This window comes from Myodes glareolus, chromosome 6 (assembly GCF_982192425.1).
Source record: "Myodes glareolus chromosome 6, mMyoGla1.1, whole genome shotgun sequence".
NCBI lineage: Eukaryota > Metazoa > Chordata > Mammalia > Rodentia > Cricetidae > Myodes > Myodes glareolus.
The window spans coordinates 111,706,717-111,720,641 of record NC_142031.1 but is presented as its reverse complement, the minus strand read 5'-3'; the positions used below and the strand labels follow the sequence as shown (position 1 = coordinate 111,720,641).

General features: G+C 38.4%; 1 protein-coding gene across 1 annotated transcript in view; it reads left to right on the top strand.

The window, feature by feature from the left end:
• Positions 1-849: 849 nt before the first annotated feature.
• The window catches only part of Stk31 (serine/threonine kinase 31), a 65,119-nt gene continuing 52,043 nt past the window's right edge, over positions 850-13,925 (top strand). The window contains 4 exon segments of the mRNA XM_048440313.3: positions 850-956; positions 3,175-3,221; positions 3,312-3,364; positions 8,778-8,876. Of these exon segments, the coding sequence (XP_048296270.2) occupies positions 898-956; positions 3,175-3,221; positions 3,312-3,364; positions 8,778-8,876 (258 nt within the window). The 5' untranslated portion in view covers positions 850-897.

Below are 13,925 nucleotides of genomic sequence, written 5' to 3'. Positions count from 1 at the left end.
ATACCCGGTTAACACTTTCAGAAAGTGAAAATTGATGTTCAGTATTAAGAAAAAGAAAGGAGAGCCATGTTGTAAATGGACATGAGAAAACTTTTGAAGTTAACGGTAATTTTTATTGGGAGGATGACTTCCATGGCACACAAAAATATTAACATATTAAATATTGTTATCTGCAATGTATGCAAATTATACTTCAAGCTTTAGAAATTAACTGGAGGGCTGGGTGTAGCTCAGTGGTTTGCCCTTGCAGGAGGATTTGGGTTTCCTTCCCAGCTTTGCAAAATAAATCAACTAAAGACGGTTTTCAGCTGTGCAATATTTGGGCCACGTGTACTACTTGCCCGTAACCCGATAGCTCAGTCACATTAGTTCCCTTCCCCTCTTAAAGGCCTTTGAAAAAAAGACACCCCCCCCCCCTTCAACCTTAGCCGTGGCTGCAAAGGTTCAGGGACAAATGTGTGTAAATTTATTGATCGACGACGAAAAGACACTGTCAATTAGTAAGTTATTCTCTTTTCCACCTTCGGAGAAGAATATCTCCTTTCTCCCAATTTTGGTTCCTTCCTTCCTCCTTCCTTTTCTCCCCCTCCCTCCCCTCTTTCATTTTTCTTTTTTTCTCTTCTTCTTCTTTTTTTTTCTTTTTGTAGTTTAAATCCCCACGAACAAAAATGGGAAAATCCACGCAAACCCACGCCATGGTCTTACGTCACTGACGCCTGGTGAGAGGAAGCGGCCATTGGCCGGTAGGTGCGGGGGCGCCGCCCTATAAATTCCCAGCGCACAGGCGCAGGCGGCTTTCGGACCCGCGTGCGTGGCCGTATGCAGCCTGGCCAGCTTCGCCGCGCTCGAGGCCTAGCGGAGGCCCGTCCACGTGACTGCCGCCGTGCTCTAGCGGCCATGGCACAGCACCAGGTGCGCAAGCGCAGTGCGGACCCCAAGGCGCGGAAGCTCGAGCGGTAAGCGTCTGCAAGCGCGCCGAGGGCTGGCCTGCGAGGCGGGCGGGCAGGCGGGTGGAGCGCCTGGCATGTGGGGCCAGCGGCTCTTTGCTGGGCCGGCCGAGGCGGAAAGTGTGAGGTTAGTCGTAGTCCTGGTGGTGAGGGTGATGGGGGCCATTTCCAGGGCGGTGTTGTCCACGCTGTCGCAGTTTTAGGGTTCGCGGTCGAGGATGAGGCCTATCCCCGCCCCCACTCCACCCCCCCCACCGGGCCTCCCGCTGCCCTTGGGCCGCCTGCCGCTGGAGCTCGATGGCACCCCAGCTTTCCTGTGGAGTGCCAGTAGACCCAGTGTGTGGACAATTTCTTCCCCTTCTGGCAAACTCGGTGGTTTCACCTTCCAGGACCGGAGGGCGGGGGGCTGGGGAGGAGCACCCAGAAAGCAAGTGTGGAGGGGCTTCCTTCTGCTTTTTCCCTAGTCTGTTTCAGGGTGAGATTTAGACCCACTATTCGGGTCGTCCACGTCTGCTTACAGCCATTCCGGCTTCTAAAAACTACCGTGGCAAGTCTTTTAAAAATGACTTAAAGTAATTCTAGAAAACATTGTAAACAAGTGGCATGATTTCTTTCCAAAGTCAACCTTTTCTTTTCTTTTTTTTTTAAAAAAACAAACAAACAACAACAACAAAAAACTAAGAACCTGGCAGTGGCCAGCTAGGGGTGTTGCGTGTCTTTAATCCCAGCGCTTGGGAGGCAGAGGCAGGTGGATCTCTGAGTTCGCAGCCAGCCTGGTCTACAGAGGGAGTTCCAGGACAGTGAGGGCTACACGGAGAGCCCCTGTCTCAAAAAACAAGCAAAACAAAACGCAGGAGTATTTTCCAGAGAAATTATTCCTCTAAACAGATTCTAACTTTGTTTTACAGCTTCTTAGACAGTTGAATTTTAAAACTGCCTTTTGATCTGTAGTAAAGGATCCTGATTTGAAGATGTTTCTGTGATACTATTTGGAAAACAAAACAAAACAAAAATACTTAAGCTAAACAAAAATCGAAAGTTTTAAATCTTTATAGATAAGCCCTGTTATTTTCTTTCATGAGTTAATTTTTCTTTTCATAGTTGAGAGCATTTGAAACTTTGATGTAGATGTTCTTGAATAATTTAAACGCTCACAAAAATGTGTTTTAAAACATGACATGTACTCTATGCTTTAAACGCAATTTTGCAAAAAATTATTTTTTCCCGTGTATTGTAGTGTGTAGAATATTTACCTTAAAGCTGGATGACAAACTAATCCTCTTACCTCCCTGGTCCCCGAAACCCCTCAGCTTGGAAGGGTGGACACTGGTGACATATACCTTCTGTGCCTTTTTTGAGAACGAAATAAAATCAGTTGGAATTGAATAGTGAAATGCATTACGTATTTGTATCATTTTAAGATTCATGAGTAGAAAATGTGATTTCTGGTGTGTTTAGAATAAAATTGTAAAGTAGTAAACACTTCTTTTGAAATGTTTTTCAGTTAAAATATTGTAATGAAATGATTTTTTAATAGACAAAATTTGATGTATTTCAGTTTTTAATTCCAGGGTATTTAAAAAAAAAACAAACCAAATAGCCTGTCTCATAGACAGTTGTAGCATTTCTCTTTGTTTTGTTGTGGAATTATTTGAGAGGTTTTTTGCTTTTCCAGAGGCCTGGGGTTCACTTCCCCTCCTCCAGGCTGAGACTTGGGCCAGTATGGTTTGTTAGAAGTTGGCCCTTAGTCCTCCAGAGTCACTAACATGGCAGTTTACAACCGACTGAACTCCAGTTCCAGTGAATCTGAAGCCTGCTTCTGGCCTCAGCATGTACTGCTGGCACGGGATCCACAGACATACAGGCAGACAAAACATCCCCCCCCCCAACACTTGAACGCACACACACATAAGAGTATCCATGTTGTTCGTTGATTTAAATAAGTGATAAAACTGGGAGTGAATTATCTTACATGTAAATCTATAAAAATTTGGTTAACGATAATGATAGGGATAAAAATGATACATTTTTTACATTAAAAACTGCAATATATTCATAACAAATATAAGAATCATGAGAAAATATGTGTAAGGCAATTTTTAGTATAGAGCTTGAGTTTTGATGACCCCATAAGGGACAAACACTTTTAAGAATTTGAATATAGGTGGTTTAGAGTTTTTCATTATTAGTAGATACTAAAATCTAATTCAAAGTATTGAATTGTTAGTTTTTCAGAACTTGTCCAAATGGATGAAGATACACATTACAATAAAGGTACTGGCATTAAATATTATTTGGGTGTGGGGGAAGAGCTAGATGATATGATGAAGTTCTGATTTGTTTTGCATTGTGATTTTATTTTAGTTGAAGATGTTGTTGGAAGTCATGTAGAAGATGCAGTGACGTTTTGGGCCCAGGTAAATAGAAGTGTGGTTGATTTCTCTTTTCTACCTTCCCGTTTCTAGCCCATGCCTTTCCCAACAAAAACATAGTAAAAAGTTAAGACTAAATGTATTTTTTGTTTTCATTATCAGTACCACTCTTGATGAACTCATATAGCACAAGACATACTTAGAAGACAAAATGACCCCAACTTGCAGTTTTCCTAAGATGAGTAATATGCTTGTAATACAGCTGAATTAAATAAGAAAATTATCACGATTGGGACTTCAAAATTATAGTCAGCAGGGTCAGGAAACCACATACTGTTGTATTTATGAAGTTATAGCCCCATCTAGCGGTCTTTTGTAAGACTGTTTCCTGAAAACAAACTTTTTTTATTATTAAAGAAAAGTTGATTAAAAAGATTTTAGCTTTCTGACCTGTGTGTGGGTTTTTTTTTGTGCCTTTAACACATTGACAATATTTTTCTCATTTTTAATCTTTGAGAATTTTATTAAACATGTTGTCATCATACCCACACCTCTATTCAAAATAAAGTTTCGTTCTTGATCCTGTCATGGACCAGTTTGATACACAGGGACTAGCAGATCAGCTGACATTGCAGGAGTTGTAGATGCATCAGCAGGTGGCCTCAGAAGGCACACAACAGCACTTTCCCAGTTGGCCTAGGTGTAAGGCACACTCAGAAATTTTGTGTTTTCCCAATTTTTTTGGTATTTCTTGGTGAAGAGTTCCATTGCTGGAGGGTTGGACAGCCTAGTTTTAAAAATAACATTAATTATATTTAATGTCTGAATTTGGTTACATGTACCATTTATATCTCTATAAAATAACATTTTAACATACTTTTCCTGTTTAATTTTTAAATTTTTTTATTTTTTGAGAATTTCGTACATTATATTTTGATATTGTTATTCCCTAACTCGTAGATCCTCACCCACCTCCCTACCCACACACCTTCATGCTCTTTCTCCCTTAAAAACAGAGCAAAACCCATGGTATTCAATTTGTGTTGGTTGACTACTCCTGCTCAGGAATGTGATTAATATATCCAGTATCATTCCATTAAAAATGCTGATTTTCCCAGAAGCTATCAGTTTTGAGTAGCTTCTTTGCTAGGTGTGGGGTTTTCATTTTCACTTTCCCTCTTCCATCCTGGGATTTGGGATAGCACAGTTTTGTTAGAAGTTATATTGTGGGGGAGATCAGATAATATGTCAAACATGGAACCATTCTGAATACTCCTGTGCCATTTCAAAGACATTTCTTGAAAGTTTCTAGCATATCAGAAGGTGGTAGATTGTAAAAGGAATAAAGATAGGGAGAGAAAAAGCTCCATACTCAAGACACTGGGAAATGAAAAAGAAAACCCTGTTCATTTCTTCTAATGGCATAAATTTTAATGTAGGATAAATATTTATGTAATTATGAAATTTGGAGAATTAATAAAATATTTCTGATGTCAATGACAGATTGAAAATCAGATAAGTATATTCAGTTTTAAATACAAAGTTAAATGTGTGTGGTAGTACATCCCTTTTATCCCAGCATTTGAGAGGCAGAGGCAGGTAGATTTCTGAGTCATGGACAGCAAGACTGACATAGATTTTTTCTCAACAAAACAAGAAAACAACAACAAAGCAAAATTAAGCACCAAAGTTCTTGGGTTTCAGATTTTAAGAGGCGAGTCTTTCTAATATACCCCACCAATGGATTTTTGGTTTTGCAAACTGTACATGGTAAGGGAGGGAAGAAAGTTGCATTTATCTACACTTGCCATGGCTTGGGAACTCCTTTTTGATGGGACTAAGTGTACAGTGTGTAAATAGAAGTTATAGGAGCTACAGAAGAATATGATTAAAAGTTCTTAAAAACTGGGCTGGGGAGATGACTCAGAGGCTAAGAGCAGTGACTGTCTTTCCAGAGGTCCTAAGTTCAACTCCCAGCAACCACAGGGTGGCTCACAACTATCTATAATGAGATCTGGTGCCCTCTTCTGATGTGCAGGCATACATGCAGATAGACCACTGTATATATAAATAAATCTTTAACAACATCAAAAAGTTCTTAAAAGCCTAAGAATATTTAGAATTTGTGGTAAGTTATACTTAAGTACTATAATTTTTATTTTTGATTTTTTTTAAAGAGTTATTTATTATGTATATAGTATTCTTAGTATTCTGCATGTATGCCTACAGGCCAGTAGAGGGCACCAGATCTCATTACAGATGGTTGTGAGCCACCGTGTGGTTGCTGGGAATTGAACTCAGGACCTTTGGAAGAACAAACAGTGCTCTTAACCACTGAGCCATCTCTCCAGCCCTTATTTTTGATTTTTTTTTGTTTTTTGTTTGTTTGTTCTTCAAGACAGGGTTTCTCTGTAGGTTTAGAGGCTGTCCTAGAACTAACTCTTGTAGACCAGGCTGGCCTCGAACTCACAGAGATCCACCTACCTCTGTCTCCCTAGTGCTGGGATTAAAGGCATGCGCCACCACTGCCCGGCCTTATTTTTGATTTTTAAAGACAAGGTTTCTCTGTGTAATAGTTCTAGCTGTCTTGGAACTACCTCTTGAAGGCCATGGCCTCAAACTCTCAGAGATCTGCCTGCCTCTTTTTGCCTCCTGTGTTCTGGGATTAAAGGTGTGCACCACCACCACCCGGCACTTATTTTTATTATTTTTTAAGTTGTGTATGTGTGTTTTGACTCTTTATGTCTGTCCACAACTTGTGTGTCTGGTATTCATGGAGTCAGAAGAGAACATTGGATCCCCTGAAACTGGAGTTATAGACAATTGTGAGTTGCCCTGTAGATGCTAGGAATTGAATTGATCCCTTTGGAAAAGCAACAAGAGTTCTTAACAGCTGAGCCATCTTTCCAGCTGTGCACATACTTTAAAAATGGTGCTCACATGTTGTGGGTCTGGGTCTGTGTTGTGTATTAATAGCAAATGTGCCCCTTAATGGTGCCCTATGCTGATAGACAAATTATACATTTAAGTTCATTATATAGTAACTATATATATGTACTAAAATAATTCTTCCTAGATTAGTGCTATCACTTTAGAAATACAATGTGAGTCCTGTGAGTAATTAAACCTAGGTTTTGTAGCCATATTGGAGTAAGTAAAATGAATAGATAAATTCATTTTAATACATATTTTTATTTAACATAATATATCCAAAATATTGTTTCAAAATCTAATCAGCAAACTGGACATGGTAATCTCAGGTACTTGTGGGGTTGAACCAAGAGGACCTTGAGTTTGCGGCTATCTTGAAATATTTAATCATACCCTGTTCAATAAAATAAGACTGGGGATGTGGTTTAGTTGTACAGTATGTGCCTAGTATGTGTGAGGGAGGCTATGGCTTCCATTTTCCAATGCTAAAAGAAAGTGCACTTACACAATTGACAAATATAATAAAATATGAGCAAGATATTTGTCTTCCTCTTCTTATATTGCATCTTTTTTATTTGTATTTGTTAGTGTATTTCCAGACTTTGATTTCCATTTATCTTTGTCATTAGTTGTTTAAATTTCAGGTTATGGGGACTAGAGAGATGGCTTAGAGGCTAAGAGCACTTGTTGTTCTTCCAAAGAACCCATGGTCTGTTCCCAGCACCTAAGTGACAACTCACACCCTCTGTAATTCCAGTTCCGGGGATTTGGTGCCTTCTTTTGACTATCAAATTTTGCCCTCCTTGGCACCAAACACATGTTTTGCACATAGATACATGAAGGCAAAACACTCACACCCATAAAATGAAAATAAATTTGGGCTGGAGAGATGACTGGTGTTTAAAATTATTACTCTTACTGCTTTTCTAGAGGATGCTAGTTCAAATCCTAGCACCATGTCAGGCAGCTCACAATTGCCTGTAACTCCAGCTTTAGGAGATCAAATCAGGCTCTTGCTAACACTGACAGACACAGAGACACATACACATGAATAAAATAAATTAAAAAAATTAAAAATAGAGCTATGATCTAAACTGGGAGTCAGAACTTCTGTAAATGACCAGCTAGTAAATATTACACGATTAATGGGTCATACATTCTCTGTTGTAGCTATTCATCTCTGTTAGCCCTACCATTGTGTATAAAAGTTGCCATAGACAGCATATTGAAAGAAGGTATGTAGTTGTCACTCAATAAACTTTGTTCATCAAAACAGGTTGGTATAATTTACCTACTTCTTATTCCAACCATCAACTTGAGACTCCCAAAATGCAAATCATAAACCTTTTTGATGTTAGGGGTGAGATGAGATCAGAGACATAAAGAGATTTGGAAACAGAGGTAAGCCAGGGTGAAGATCTGTTGTTGTTTGCTTCCCCTGCCTGATTTCTGCCAGATAAATCACTTGAAAGAGAATACTTAAGGATTGTTGGTGTTCTTAGTCAGATGAATGACAACTCCTTCCTCCCTCCCCTCCCCTCCCCTCCCGTCTCCCGTCCCCTCCTTCCTTCCTTCCTTTCTTTCTTAGTTTTTTTGTCCCCGCCCCCCAAATGTGTGAATGTGTGTGTGTATTGTTGAGATGAGTCTCACTGTATAGTGCTGGCTGGCCTGGAACTCACTGTGTAGATTGTCTGACTCTCTGCCTCTGAGTACTGGGATTAACGGTGTGTTAATTCATTCCCCACATCTATTTGTTTCTTTCTTTGAAAGGACCTTCCATTTATGTAGTCTGTGTATTGATAGTGAATGACAGGAATATTTTGATATACTCCGAACTTTATTTACAGATTCCAAGAACTGATTCTAATGCTTCCTGGGGTCAGTTAAATTTAGTTTCTTTCTTTTCTTTTTTTTTTTTTTTTTTGTGCTGGGACCGAACCCAGGACCTCATGCATACTAGGCAGATGTTCTACCACCTGTTCTATTACCAAAGCTCCTAGTTTCCATTTTTTTTGAATGATGACAGCGACATTCATCATGATGATTTCGAACTACTCTTTGAGAGGTTTTTGATCACCAGATATTATGAGCTCATTGAATGGGTTTTTTTTTTTGTTGTTGTTGTTGTTTTTTTGAGATAGGGTTTCTCTGTAGCTTTGGAGCCTGTCCTGGAAGTAGGTTTTGTAGACCAGGCTGGCCTCAAACTCACAGAGATCTGCCTGTCTCTGTCTCCAAAGTGTCGGGATTAAAAGTGTGTACCACCACTGCCCGATTTCATTGAATATTTTATTCTTGTGTCTCTACAAAACTTTATTTGAATTTTATCTATGTGACCTGAGCTTCTTGGTATTAAACTTCATGTAACTTAATATCATTTCTTCTAAGAATTCATTTGAATTATAAAATGATAGCACAAGAATTCCCAGTGCTCTAAAGTCCTTTAAGTGTTATGCTTAGTCGAATCCTCATTTATATATAATACCAACAAAATTTATTGAATCTAATACTTTGTCTGTTTTCTTCTTAGAATGTTAGTAAAAATAAGGATATTATGAAGATTGGTTGCTCACTATCTGAAGTTTGTCCTCATGCTAATTCAGTTTTTGGGAATCTTGATCCTAAGAAGGTAAGCTTTATTCCTGCATATAGCAATTTCATCTTATATGTCTGCTTTTCTACATTCTAGAATTACAGATTTTGGAATTTGAAAAGACAGATTTTTTAGAATTTTTAAGAATTTCCAAAAACTACAATAATAGTAAATTTATTTAATTAAAAATAACTATGGTCAAGAATTCTGATATAAGCTACAACCTGGATGACTCTTGATCAAGTGTGGGGTCTAGTGCATGTCAGGTGAGCCCTCTCCCACCAGAGCTGCGTCTTCAGCCCTCTCTGTTGATGTGAGACTCTTGTCTTAGATGTGTGTGGCTAATACTTGCTCCTAATCTGTGCCTAACTTGATTACCTTCTGGATATCACTTGAAATCTGATCTATATTAGGATTTTCTTTTTTATTATATGATTTCTCTTTCCTACTTCAACTCTTCACTTACAGAAAGATGGGGGAGGAAGGATGGGGGAGAAGAGGAGAGGGAGGAGAAGGGGATCAAAGTGAGAGGGAAAGGCAAGGGGGATACAGAGAGGAGAGGGGGGGAGAGAGAGGGAGGGGGAGAGAGGGGGAGAGGGGGGAGAGAGGGGAAGAGGAGAGAGGAGAGAAGAAAGAAGAGAGAAGAGAGAGAGAGCACGAGCGAGCGCCTGTGCTTGTTTAGAGACCAGAGATTGGGTGTCTTTTTCTATTGCTCTCCATTTTACTTTTTTTGAGACAGGGTCTGTCACTGAAGCTGGGGCTCAATTGTTTTAGCTAAGCTTTCTGACTTTTTTCATTATTTCCTCCTAAGAAACATCTTTGACTAATCTTTTCTTAGTGGGATTTCTCCAACAATACATTATAATATCATACTATTGATAAATTGTATATGTTGTCATGTAGGGTGGAATTTAGGAGGGTCGTGAACAATTGTAATAACTAAGATTTTTCTTGTACTGTATTTTTTCCGAATCTACTTTTTGTTTCCATGGAGACAATATTATCTCAGCTGAGAATGTATGTTTTTAAGTGGTTATCATCCTGGAATGAGTTTTGTATCTTCCACTTCCACTTGTAGGAGACATTTGATAATGGAAGATTGCTTTTGGTTGTCTCAACTGGAAGTGGTGCTACTGATATCTATTGGGTGATGCCAAAGGGAGTGATGGCAAGCATCCCGTACTGCTCTTCACCTCCAAATAAAGAACCATCCAGTCACAAATGTCAGTAGAGCTGAGGCTGGATCAAAATTCATACTATAATTTTTTGTTTTATTAAACATCATTAAACTAAAGTCTAAATTTAGTATTAATAGTATTGTCTAATTTTATTCAGTTAACCTTGCAGCAGAAAGCATTTGATTTTATTGTTGCTTGATTAAACAATGATTCAAGAGACAGTAATGAAAAGAGAACTTTATTGGCCAAAAAATGGAGAAGTGGAGTATGTGCTTACAGTTCAGCCTTTCCACTCCAGGGAGCTAAGGAGTTACAGTATAGGAAGAATGAGGACGGGAAACCAGGAAGAAGTATGCGTCTTTTCTGTGAATAGGCACACATCTTTGAAGAACTTGGGTGCTATGTTTTTCTGTGTCTTTTGTGGTCTGGTATTTTCACATATAACCAAAAGGTTAAAGTCTTAAAGAACACAGACAGAAATGCCAAGCCTTTCATTCTGGTTCTAGTCACAAATTAGACATCTGTAGGCCCAATGGGGAATCAGTGCTTTCATCAAAAGTTACCTTCAACTCTGTGACAAGTGACTGCTTTTTATACTCACACAACAGAGGCAAATGTACAACAAACTGATAGTGCATTGACTTCCAAAATTGTTAGTGTCTTTGAAGTTAGTTAAGAACACAGAAACGAGAGAGTTTTATTTTGTTTTCTTGGCAAAAATACTTTTAATGTCCTTATGTAAAGTAAAAGGCATAAAAATCATTCTTTACTCACAGGAATTATGGATTCCACCAGGTTCAATATTAGACTTAAATAGAATAATCTTGGCATGTTTAAGTATAAAAATATTTTACCTGTTTTCTTTCAGATATTAAAGCAGTAAGATGCTTTTAAAACAGTAAGATGCTTTTAAAACATTGTTTTTTATATTTTTATTCCTTTTTTCTTTTTAAAAATTATTTTTTAACTTATTTTTTTATTTCCCTTTTGAAATATCTGTTTATTCTTTGACAATTACATATATGTGTATAATACCTCTTGATCCTATCTAGCCCCAAATTCCTTTACCCACTCCTCCCAGACACCCTGTGGTGTGTTCCCCTTTCATTTTTATACTTTCCCCCTTTAAGTCTTTCTTTTTGCAACCCACTGAGCCCAGTTAGTGCCCCCTTCTAGAATGTTGACTGATCATGGCTAAGTCTGATGTGGGTAACTGCTGGAGTGAGTTTGTGAGTGTACGGGCCATGTTATATCCAGGAGAATCATTTCCAAGCTCTTGTCTCCATTCTCTAGCTCCTAGAGTCTTTCTCCCCTCTCTTCCATGATGTTCTCTGCCTAGAGGTTGATGGAGATTTTCCATCTAGAGCAGAGTACTCAGTAATCACGTATTCTTAGCACTTGGACTAATAGAGTTGCTGCATCAAATGCTGCCCATTACAGAAAACAGCTTCTCTAGCCAAGGTTGAAAGCAGCACTAATCTGTCTTTATAAACGTAAGTTGTCTTAGTTTTCTTTCCATTGCTGTGTCAAATACCATGACCAAAAGCATCTTGAGAAGGAAAGTTTAGGTCATCTGGCAAATTGTAGTCCATCACATCAAGTAAAGTCAGGACAGAAACTCAAGGCAGGAACCTAGAAGCAGAGACCTTGAAGGAGCACTGCTTTCTGGCTTGCTCAACCTACTTACACATCTCAGGACCACCTGCAGAGGGGTGACACCACCTACAGTGAGCTGGGCCCTCCCACATCAACCATCAGTCAAGAAAATGTCCCACAGGTTTGTCCACAGGCCAATCTTGTGGGGACATTTTCTTAATTGAGGTTCCCTCTTCCAGAATGACTCTGGCTTGTATCAGGTTGACAAAAACTTGATACATATTTAGAGGCAGTTTGACAACATGTCTATTTAACAAAACAGCAGTAATAGGTTCTCCCCTATGGCCTTCCAAGCTATGGGTTTTTGACCAGGTTAATGGTACCAGGCATGAGTTCCCTCCTATGGAGCAGGCCTCAAATTCAATCAGAAAGTGGTTGGTTATTACCACTGTTGCATGTTGCCTGGTCGAGCCATATTATAGTGTTCAGGATTTATTTCTGGGTAGTACCTTGAATGACTTTTCTTCCCCAGTGGCCTGTATAGCACACTATGGCACTATGAAAGATACCAAGCAGGGACAAGTTTTCAGAGAAGTTGTGGTTTCTCTGTGTCCTACAACCAAAGTATGTTGGGTCTGTGGCAATAGAGTTTTACCATCTAGTTACAATGATGAGCCTCTGCTTTTTTGGGACTTCCTTGACCAATTAGTCATAGGGAGTTGATTTATGTATATTAAGCTAACCCTTCATCTCTGGAGTAAAGACAACTTGGTCATGGTGGGTGATCTTTTGGATGTGTTCTTAAATTCAATGTGCAAATATTTTGTTGAGAATTTTGTGTGTGTGTGTGTGTGTGTGTGTGTAATTTCATCACAGGCATCTCTGATTTTCTTTTTCTTGTTATTGTGTCTTTATTTGCTTTTGGTATCAGGGTACCAGTAGCTTAGTAAAAAGAAATGGGTGATGTTACTTCTTTCTTTATGGTAAGGTCTGTGAAGAAGTAGTGGTGGTTCTTCCTTGAAGGTTTGGGAAAATTCACCAGTGAATCTGGGCCTGAAATTGTTTTAGTTAGGAAAATTCAAATTACTGCTTCAGACTCCCTGTTACAGATCTGTTTACATTGTTCATCTCACTTTGGCTTAGTTTGTTATGTTATTTGCATCTAGGAACTTATGAGTTTCTTTTAGTATTTCTAATTTTGTGAATGTATATTTTCAAGGTAAGACCTAATGATTTTCCGTTCTCATTGGTAGCTGCTGTAATGACTTCTATTTGGTCACTTACTTTATCAATTGGCATCTTTCTTTTTCTTTTGGTTAGTTTGGCTAAGGGTTTGTCAGTTTTATTATCTTTTTAAAGAACAAATTATTTTTTTATTTTTTCCTCATTTCACTATTTTCTGCCCTAAAGATTTCTTTTCACCTATTGAATTGTGATTTGATGTGTTGTTCTTTGTCCAGGTTCTAAGGTGAATAATTGACTTATTTGAGATTTCTCTGGTTTCTTATGTAGGCACTTAGAGCTATGCAGTTCCCTCTTAGGATTGCTTTCATTATATTCCAGGTTTTGGCATGTTGTGTTTTCATTTTCATTTGATTCCAGTAATTTATTTTTTTTTCACGTCTTTATTTCTTCAAAGACCCAGTTGTTTTTCAACAGTGTGTTATTTCATAACATAATTTAGCTTTTCCTGTGGCTTCATGAATTTTTTTTCTCTGCAGTTCAAAGAATTTCTCAAAATATTTTCTATAGAGCTAGCATGGTGGTCATAAATTCCTTTAGCCTGTTTTTATTATGGGAAGATTATATTTTCCTTGAATTATCATAGGTAGCTTTGTTGGGTATAGTAGTATGAGTTGGCAGTTTTTCAGAATTTGAAATAAACCTGTTCAGGTCCTCCTGGCTTTTAAGGTTCCATTGAATAATCTGTTGTTACTTTGATGGGCCTGCCTTTATTTATGGTGTGGTGTTTCTCTCTTACAGCTTTTAGTATACTTTTTTTGCCCTGTATATTTGGAGTTTTAATTAATTTGACAACGTGAAGTTCTTTTCTGGTTTTAGTGTAAATGCCTATTGTATCTGGATTGACACTTCTTTTCTTAATTCTGGAAAAGTTCCTGTTAGGTTTCTTAAAACTGTTTTCTGTGCCTTTAGAACTAGATTTTCTGTCTTCATGCTTACTTTCTACTTCCCATGTGGATTAGATCTATGTAAGTCACTCTTAGTTTTCGCATTGTTGTCTAAGTTCTCTGGGATTGTAGTTTGTAGGCTGGCTTTCTTTGCTTTATGTTTAAAAACCACCTATGAGTGA